General features: G+C 55.5%; 1 protein-coding gene across 1 annotated transcript; it reads left to right on the forward strand.

Moving 5' to 3' along the window:
• Window positions 1-240: 240 nt before the first annotated feature.
• Window positions 241-9,297, forward strand: Krt71 (keratin 71). Its single transcript, XM_028874374.2, has 9 exons — window positions 241-823; window positions 3,186-3,400; window positions 3,992-4,052; window positions 4,505-4,600; window positions 4,899-5,063; window positions 5,288-5,413; window positions 6,754-6,974; window positions 7,858-7,892; window positions 8,584-9,297. The coding sequence occupies exons 1-9, from the start codon at window positions 380-382 to the stop codon at window positions 8,793-8,795; spliced, it is 1,575 nt and encodes a 524-aa protein (XP_028730207.1). The 5' UTR covers window positions 241-379; the 3' UTR covers window positions 8,796-9,297.
• The last annotated feature ends 481 nt before the right edge of the window (window positions 9,298-9,778 follow it).

Consider the following 9,778-nt stretch of genomic DNA (forward strand, 5'->3'; position numbering starts at 1 on the left):
CCAACCACAGAGATAAATCTGAGAAAGATGGTACTGTGCCAGTGACATTCCCCGGGGGAGGCTGTGGCCTGGGGCAAATTACCTTATAACAGTGGGTTAATTAGATAAGACCCAAATTACCCGAGCAAAGTTTGCAAGCCCAGCAACTTGACAGTTTCATGTTGTTTCAGAGGTGGGGAGGGCCGATCTCTGGCTCAGCACGGAGAAAATGACTTCTTGCTCCTAGGCAAGCCAAACCCACGAATTAAGCTCTCCACTGCCCATCTGCAAGCCCAGCGCCACGCGTATATAAAGGCACCCGCTGGTCCTCACCACAGCCAGAACAACCTTCCTGGGATTCACCTTCCTCCCGTCCTTGTACTCCATCTCCACCAGCAACATGAGCCGCCAGTTCACCTGCAAGTCTGGCTCCGGCAACAGGGGCTTCAGCGGCTGCTCAGCTGTGCTGTCCGGGGGCAGCTCATCCTCTTACCGGGCAGGGGGCAAAGGGCTCGGCGGGGGCTTCGGCAGCCGGAGCCTCTACAGCCTGGGGGGCGCCAGGAGCATCACTCTCAACATGGCCGGCGGCAGCGGGAAGAACGGAGGTTTTGGATTTAGCCGGAACCGGGCCAGTGGCTTTGCTGGCAGCATCTTTGGCAGTGTGGCCCTGGGACCTGTGTGCCCGGCTGTGTGCCCGCCCGGCGGCATCCACCAGGTCACAGTCAACGAGAGCCTCCTGGCCCCACTCAACGTGGAGCTGGACCCGGAGATCCAGAAGGTGCGCGCGCAGGAGCGGGAGCAGATCAAGGCTCTGAATAACAAGTTCGCCTCCTTCATCGACAAGGTGGGTTTGCCAGAACAGGGGGACCGGGGAACAGCTCTCCTCTCCTCCTCCTGGAGTAGGTATCTTCAGGAGGCACTGAAGTTGGGTACCCTTACTGTACACAAGGGGTGCATTCTATCACCTCAGTATCCTGTAAAAGATTCTCTGTTGTCCGGAGAGAAAACACCAGCAGGGGTTGTTTTTGCTGGTACAGGCTTTCAGGGACACTCACAGGAGAACCCTGGGGAAGAGATCTGGGCCTTGCTGTGGAGACCTGGCCTGGTACCATTGCTAAGCCTTGTGGTCACACAAGCCGTACACAGGGAAGGCCAGGAGGAGGAGAATCAGCCTCAGGGCAGCCAGAAACCCAGTCTTCCTCCCAGGCATGCTGACCTTGTACCCTGGTCACCTGACTGGTGGATCAGGAGTATGAATGGGTGTGTGGTCACCCCAGGTCCTTTGGGCTACAGGAAGTCTCCACGATGGGCGTTTGTATCAGCGGTCAAGGGTACTCTTGCAAGGTAGGGGTAGAGGCTCTCTGGAGTCAGAATTGGCCTATGACCGACTGTGTGGGTGGCTTTGGGGGGAATTACTTGCTCCATCTGGGTCATTATGCTCTTACCTCTAGTGTGGAAATCATGACCTTCCCATGGGGCTTGCGTTAGTTTAGAAAAGAAGGCTCTAGCGAAGATCTTGGCACAATGCCTGTCTCAGACTAAATCTCCTCCCCCACCCTCCCCCACCCCCGTGATGGCTGTTGTTGCTGGGGAAGGATGCTGGGAAGCAGAGAAACCTCAGACTTGGACAGGACCTCAGGGATCCTCCAGCTCAGCCAGGATGCTGGCTTCTGTATATGAGAGACAGTTTCCCCCAGCTTATGGGTCAGCTAAGCCATAGAGGCCAATGCCACACCCACGGCCATTTGGAGGACAGGCTGGGTGAGGGTTCACCCTCAGTCTCCTACCTGCAGGTCTAGGGTCAGAGTTGGGAGGGATATGTTGGCTCCGTGACAGTCAAGCATCACAGCCCCGGCCTTGTGGTCACAAGAGCAGCTCCTGCCCCACAGTGTTAGTCTTCCCGTGTGGAGGCCTCGCCCTCTGCTCAGTCTCAGGGGCCAAGGCTGGCGCGGCAGCTTCTTGTCCTCAAGGCTAGTCACGTCTAGACAATCAAGGTGCTCTGAAAATTTAGGTCTAGGGGGTGGGAGTGTTCTGCGCCTGGGTGGGCTGTCCAGACCCTACAGAGGGGCAAATTCAGAGACACAGAAAAGCAAGATGAGGGGGGTCTTCTCTGGGAGTAGGAAGGAGACCCAAAGCCTGGTTAACTCTCAGGAGCTTTGGTCTCAGGAGCACTGTGGCCTCTCAACCACAGGCAGAGAGGAGATGTCAAGACCTATTGGTGACCTAACTGTGACCTAGTGACATGTTGGGTACTGTGATGTCCCAGATGTGGTTAATGCTCAGCTCAGGAAGAACTCTGGATCGGTTAAACCAAACTAAGTGCTCGATGATCTGTTAGAGACCGGAAGTCCGGTGCATAGTCTCGTCTCAGTGCAGAGTTCCACGTGGTATCCCCACTTCTTATGAACACAGCCCTGCTTAAGTGTGCCTGTGTTCACTGATGTTAAAAAAAAAAAGACGTCAAATTTTAAAAAATTGTCCTCTCTATAACGAGCTGGGGGGTGTATGCTAATGATCTCTGTTAAGTTCCCCGATCTGGTGAGAGCCAGGCTCTGTCTGTCCCTCTGGTTCCATATTTCATGCTTGCTCCAGACAAGGTAGTTCTAGAGCTGCACATGTGTGTATGCATGTGTGTGTGTGTGTGGCAGCATCTGTGAGCAGAGACGGGGTGGGGCCCAGTGTGGTGGTCTGAAACACTCGGGAGCTCTTGACCCCGGCCTCACTGCACTCTGACATGTCATAAGATAAGGAGCGGACCTCATCTTCAGAGTGGGTGGCCTTTCCAGACAGATGTGACATGTCATAAGATAAGGAGCAGACCTCATGTACAGAGTGGGTGGCCTTTCCAGACAGATGCACCCAGTCTAGCTCTACACTACTGCTGTTGCGTGTGCTCACACTTTACTCTGCTTGGTCACCGTGGGCTCTGGTTGATTGGAGGTCCACAGTGAGCGAACGCTTGTCTGGGTTTAGTCCTGAGCTCTGCCCTTGACTAAACTTCTGGACCTTGGGAAGAAGCATGACTTCTTCATGTCCCAGTGTCTTCTCCACTGGTCATGGCCAACCCACCTCTGATCAGAGCTGCCCGCCTCTTACAGCTGTAAGGGGCAAAGGAAAAGATGCAGCCGGAGCGCTGAGCATAAGGGCCTTGTGTGACGAGTGTGATGAATTCTTGGGGCTCAATGGTGGCTGGGCTTGGGTTCCAGGTGCGCTTCCTGGAGCAGCAGAACCAGGTGCTGGAGACCAAGTGGGAGCTGCTGCAGCAGCTGGACCTGAACAACTGCAAGAACAACCTGGAGCCCATCCTCGAGGGCTACATCAGCAACATGCGGAAGCAGCTGGAGACGCTGTCTGGGGACAGAGTGAGGCTGGACTCCGAGCTGAGGAACGTGCGTGATGTGGTGGAGGACTACAAGAAGAAGTGAGTGAGGACACGGCCTGTCACCGGACAGCGAGCCTTGTCCCTCTGAAGGGCTTTAAATCTTGGTTTCAAAGTTTTGGAGGTGGAGAGTGGTGTTCTAGGCTATACCAAGTAGAGTCACCACATCAAAAACCCAGAACGTGCTCCCTGACCCCTAGCCTCTGGACTGGCACTGGGGACAGATGTCCAAGTAGCTGGACCATGATCAGAGCTCTGGCCTGGGCTCAAAGTTGGGTAAACCTTCCACATTCTCAGAGATTCTGTGCTGAGAAAGAGCATGGGGACACTTGGGCACCATTCACATTTGGTATGAGGCAGCTTGCTTCCCACATCCCCTTAGGTTCCCCAAGGGCCATTCACTCCACACACTTCCTCCTCATTTTCCAAGCTGGATCTTCTTCCGAAGCTGGCCACTATATCCCTTCCTCCAGGAAGTCTTCCTTGCTTGGCTGACCCTTCAGTCTTCTGCGCCTCACTGGCTGGCACTCTTTTCCGTACTCAGGGTCTTCCCTGGGGCCATCAGGGTCTTCCCTGGGTCCATCAAGGTGTAATGGCAAAGGGTGTAAGCTATGATCCCTGGCTTTCTCACAGGTACGAGGAGGAGATCAACCGCAGGACAGCTGCAGAGAACGAATTTGTGCTGCTAAAGAAGGTGAGTGGAAGGCGGTTCCAAGGCCAGGGGCTGGCCAGAGAGGCTGAGCCTACCAATGTGCATTGCCATCAGTACCCAAATGAGCTGATGCAGAAGTAACAGTGGGAAGGCCGGAGGACCATGACATCCAGGAGAAGAAAGGAAGGAAGGGGCCGGGAGGATGACAGGGGAGGAACCAGCGTGAGGGGCTCCCTGCAGCCATGGGACCTAGCTCAGATGTTGCAGAGGGGACTTTTGCAGCAGCCTGGCTGTGACACCCTTTCTGAAGGTTCTCATTCCTGCTCATGGATCAGATCCTCAGGATGGGAGATGAGGGCTGCACCTTCAGCTGTCCCTACGGCCTTCCTCCTGAGCCACACAGGAGAAGATAATGTCTTCTTCCTCCAGCCAGGCAGCTGGGCTGGGGACGAACGTCACCTGTGGTGACCGTGGATCGCTGGGTCTTCTTTCAGGATGTGGATGCGGCTTATGCCAACAAGGTGGAGCTGCAGGCCAAGGTGGACTCCATGGACCAGGACATCAAATTCTTCAAGTGTCTCTTTGAAGCCGTAAGTCTCTTTGCACCCCATTCTTCAGGATAGTCAGAGGCTAAAACTCTAGGGACTGGGGGGGGGGGGGCGGTCACAGAGGCTCCAGCTCTCAAGGAGGCCCCTGAGTCATGTTACTCCTGAGAGTCCCCTTTCCATTCCTGAGGCCTCATTCCACGGCAGCAGAACCAGCCTAGGGTCCAGCAAGGTATTTTCTTTGCACACGAAGGTAGCAATCTCATGTTCTAGACCCTATACGGCATCACTAGAATTTGTCATTGGTCAAGCTGATCTCTTCCCCCACCTATGGTCCCTGTAGGAGATGGCTCAGATCCAGTCCCACATCAGCGACATGTCCGTCATCCTGTCCATGGACAACAACAGGAACCTGGACCTGGACAGCATCATTGATGAGGTCCGTGCCCAGTATGAGGAGATTGCCCTGAAGAGCAAAGCCGAGGCCGAGGCGCTGTACCAGACCAAGGTGAGAGGCCGAGACTTGGCTGGGGCCGCGGTGGGGGTCAGGGCGACACCATGATGTGAAGGCTTATCAGCCTTCTTATCAGCCCAGTTATGTTCAGATAAGAGACAGTACCCAGGTCAGAGTCCCCCGTGCCTTGGTGCCACGACCCTTCAGTCAGGGATGCAGGGGCCTCCACAGACTCCACGCTATCACACTTCTCCATCTCTGTGCTTTGGGCTTTCCAGTTCCAGGAGCTACAGCTGGCAGCTGGCCGCCACGGGGATGACCTCAAAAACACCAAGAATGAAATCACCGAGCTGACCCGGTTCATCCAGAGACTCCGCTCAGAGATTGAGAATGCCAAGAAGCAGGTGAGGGACTCTGGCCTGTGGCCAGGGGCAGTGAGTCCAGTGGAGGGCGTGTGAGCTGAGGGCCTTGGCTTCCCAGATGTCTCTAACAACAGAAGATACGAGTGAGGTCATTGCCTCCAGCAATTGGACGTCTCTGGGGCACCCTCTTTCCTGCTCACTCCCAGCCCCTTTCCCTGGATATTCTTGTCTCTCTCAGGAAGCCCTCCCTGGCCTACAGGCTGGGCTCAGAGCTCCTCCCAAGGCTGGGCTCCTCGGTGTCTGCCTTTCCCTCATCTGTTCACAGCTCTTGGCAGTCACCTGTTCCCCATGCTCTCTGGAATGAAAAGAGTCAGGACATTGGCTGCTCCATGACCCCTCAGCATCTTGAGCTGTGCCTACACATAGCAGTAGCTTCATAAACACCATTGATGCGACTGAGAAGGGGAAGCAGACTCAGTAAAGTGGGAATGCCCCATGTTAGCAGGTGGGGGCAGAGGATGCAGAGGAAATGAAACTCTACTGAATTTAATTCCCACAAAGACCTTGAGGGGCAGCATTCCCATCTCTGCACCAGATGAGAGGTGCGGCGAGGTTGTGCAGTATACCGCTGCTAGATGCAATGCGTGTTCTTCCTATGGGCTTTAACACAACCGTTCTGCAGTCACGTGTCCAAGTCATCCCGCCTTACTTCACGGGTGGCCATAGGATCAGATGAGATGAGGCATGGAATAGGTGGTGTTGGGCAAGGTGCTGGGTACACAGTGATGGGTAGTGCTGGACAAGGTGCTGGGCACACAGTGATGGGTGGTGCTGAGCAAGGTGCTGGGCACACAGTGATGGGTGGTGCTAAGCAAGGTGCTGGACACACAGTAATGGGTAGTTCTGAGCAAGGTGCTGGGCACACAGTGATGGGTAGTTCTGAGCAAGGTACTGGGCACACAGTGATGGGCCAATAATCATCATTCTTGGAGAATCTCCTTCCTGGGACCCTAGCCTGTGGGCCATGTGTCTGGGCAGGAACCACCATTGCATCTAGCACATTGTCTTGTAATATCTCTCCTCTCAGACCCTAAACAATTCAAGGACAGAAAGCCACTTACTCACTGTGCACCTGGTGATCATTGTCTGGGCACTGGAGTGGTTGTGGTCTCCAGAGGACAGGGGGCGTGCTTTTCTCTCACCATATGTCTGGGAACAGGGCCATAGCTGAGATCCAGGAGGGCTTGCCAGCCCCTTCCAGCCAGAGCAGAAGCGTGGTGTGCATCCATCGTGCCACTGGATCTTACTGAATGTGGGGAGTCTGGCTGCAGACAATACCCATGCCTCCTTCAGTTTTCTAACTTCTTGACTTCCTTGCTTAGGCTTCTAATCTGGAGACAGCCATCGCTGATGCCGAGCAGCGAGGGGACAGTGCCCTTAAGGATGCCCGGGCCAAGCTGGATGAGCTGGAGGGTGCCCTGCACCAGGCTAAGGAGGAGCTGGCCCGGATGCTGCGTGAATACCAGGAGCTCATGAGCCTAAAGCTGGCCCTGGACATGGAGATCGCCACTTACCGCAAGCTGCTGGAGAGCGAGGAGTGCAGGTGAGCTGGGTGTGCTTGGGAAAGAATCCCGTGAGGCTTCAACAAAGGAGAAAACTCCACATCCAGCAGGAGCTGTTGGGGAGCAAAGGGTTGGTAAGAACAGGAACGCTAACAGCAGTGAGGAACACCAGCTGGGCTGGAGGTGCAGCTCAGTTGGTAGAGTGCTTGATTAGCATGCGCGCGAAGCCTGGCTTTGATCATCAGAATTGCATATAGCTGGACGTGGTAGCGCATGCCTGACATCCCAGCTTTTGTGAGGTAGTCAGGAGGATTGTTCAAGGTCACCCCTGACTACATGGTGAGTCTGGGGCCAGCCTCGGCTACATAAAACCCTGGAGAGAGAGAGATAGAGGAGAGAGAGGAGAGAGAGAGAGAGAGAGAGAGAGAGAGAGAGAGAGAGAGAGAGAAGCACTCATACCCATGAATGCTGATGCTCACTTCATCCTGGTTGCTGGGCTGTGGTGTGCTACACCAATCAGCCCATGCAGCCCTTACAACCTCCCCGAGTGTCTGGGAGCATCCCACTTCCTTTCTCTCCGGAATCCCACTCCTCTAGGGTTCCCTGTTCCCTCTTTGGACTAGCCACTCCAGCTTCCCGGTGTGCGAGGGAGTGAGAAGCCTCACCGTGGCAGGATACTGGGAGTGGACATACAGTCCTCACACATGCTCCTCTTAAAAACGATGATTCAGTCCAGTATGTTGACTGCTCACCCCCAAAGGTTCATGGGTAGCCTTCGAAGCTCCTGAGGCTCTGCTTGTACTAAAGCCATCCTGGAGTTTCCACAGGTGCCCATTGGGTCCAGAAGCCCACCTCGGGCTAGTGGGGGCAGCGTTCTGGAAGAGGCTGTGGGATGCCCCTAATTTTACTTCTCTCCAACAACAGGATGTCAGGAGAGTACCCATCCCCTGTCAGCATCTGTAAGTATTCTGTGGGCTTGGAGCTAAGTCACAGTCAGAAGGGAAAAGGCTGAGATCACAAAGCCCAGAGGGCAGGCCTAGGACTCTTTCATCTTTATCAACCTGCTTCCCAGGGGATGACAGTAAGGGACAGCCACAGGCTGACTTCTAAGAAAATGATGCGTGTGGGGGTCTGTGTCAGGCTTTCGAGGCTGGCTTTGCAAGTCGCAGTCAGATTGGGGCTGGGGATTTAGATGGGTTGGGGGGACTAAAGGGACTCCAGGAGGGGTGCTTCAAGCTGTCAGGATTGGATCTGGGATCATGGGTCTTAGATTGCCACCTGTGGGGAGCCAGCAAGAGAAAGAGGCTGGAGGCAGATTTAGCAAAGCCACTGATGGAGGGGACAGTGGTGGGTGCCCAAGACGAGGGAGTGCGTGGGCACCGCGTGGGCACCGCGTGGGCACCGCGTGGGCACCTGGCAGGAGGAGGTGGGCTTGAGAATCAGCAGGGCAAGACTCAGCCACAGTGGGTATAAACTGAGTAAGTCGAAGACACGGGGGAGGTGTACTTGGACTATTCTCCCCAGGATGAGGGAATGACTACGATCAGGTCCTCACAGAGCCCTGTCGTCTGTCTCGGGGTGGGGTGGGGAGGAGAGTCCCCTCCCTAGCTCTGCCCGAGCAGGCCTGAGCCCAGCTCTCCCTCTCTGCAGCCATTATCAGCAGCACCAGTGGCAGTGGAGGCTATGGCTTCCGGCCCAGCACGGTCAGCGGTGGCTACGTGGCCAATAGCACCAGCTGCATCTCTGGAGTGTGCAGCGTGCGTGGTGGAGAGACCAGGAGCCGGGGCAGCGCCAGCGACTACAAGGACACCCTAACGAAGGGCTCCAGCCTGAGCACCCCATCCAAGAAAGGCGGTCGGTAGAGAGGGCTTCCCGACCTCGGAACCCCAGGGCCCCTGGATTTGTCCTCAGCCACCCTCCTCCCCCCTCCATTGTTCTGAGTCTGGCTAGCCCTGGGCCCCCACGTGTGGTGCGTGTCCCGTAGACACCAGGGCTTCGCCAGCTTCAGCTCATCTCTGCTCAGGTCCAGCCTGTCCCTCCCACCAACCTTTGCCTCTGTCCTCACCATACTGCCTGGCTTCTTGGGTCCCAATCTGGGTTTTCTCGTCTGCTAAGCTTTTGTCCCAGCTCCTGCCTGTGATAGGAGCTAGCTCTCTATCCAAGAGGGCGACTAACAGACAATGAACTGAGAGTGGCCAGCGGACCCGACCCCGGCACAGTCTCATTTTGAGTGGGACCACTCGAAGTAAAGGGACTCAGTGTTCACTTTCTGCACCCAGAACCAGAGAAAAGAGGACATGCTTGGCCTCTCCTGTATTCTTTAAAGCCCTCCCTGTTGCATCCTCAATAAACTGTGCAATCTGACGTCTTGTTCTCCGAGTATTCAGTGAGCACAAGTCAAGTGCTCAGGCGAGCATGCATACACATGGCACACATACAGTCACACACAAGTGCACCAGTGTGTGTGTCCCCGGTGTGGGTTGAGGGGGTAACGGCTTTCTCTGTGGAGCAGAAATGAACAAAGCCTTGGCATGCTTGGCAGAAGGGGGGCTTCTCCCTGGGGCTGCAGGTGGGGGAATGCAGAGAACAGGCTGGAAGGAGGCGTTGGGGGCAGAAGGGTGGGCAGGAATGGTGTCTGTGCGGTGAGTCTGTGGCTGTCGACAGACATCTGAACTGTGTCCTGGCAGGAACTCTGGCCCCGTTCCGGGGTCTTTCCTGGAAGGCGGGTGGGTTGTGTAGCTGCCCTGCTCTTCACTGTACTAAGCCTCCTGGGAGAGACTCTCACATCCCAGGCCGCTGTTGTGCCAAGACAGGGCAGGGGGCCAAGTTTCTAGAAGCTGAGGCT

Source organism: Peromyscus leucopus, chromosome 20 (assembly GCF_004664715.2).
Source record: "Peromyscus leucopus breed LL Stock chromosome 20, UCI_PerLeu_2.1, whole genome shotgun sequence".
Lineage (NCBI taxonomy): Eukaryota > Metazoa > Chordata > Mammalia > Rodentia > Cricetidae > Peromyscus > Peromyscus leucopus.

Excerpts from the sequence above, each read along its gene's own strand:
- Krt71 (XM_028874374.2), top strand. The coding sequence starts at position 380 with ATGAGCCGCCAGTTCACCTGCAAGTCTGGCTCCGGCAACAGGGGCTTC. Across the intron at positions 4,601-4,898 it reads TCAAGTGTCTCTTTGAAGCC|GAGATGGCTCAGATCCAGTC; the intron begins GTAAGTCTCTTT and ends TGGTCCCTGTAG. Across the intron at positions 5,064-5,287 it reads AGGCGCTGTACCAGACCAAG|TTCCAGGAGCTACAGCTGGC; the intron begins GTGAGAGGCCGA and ends TGGGCTTTCCAG.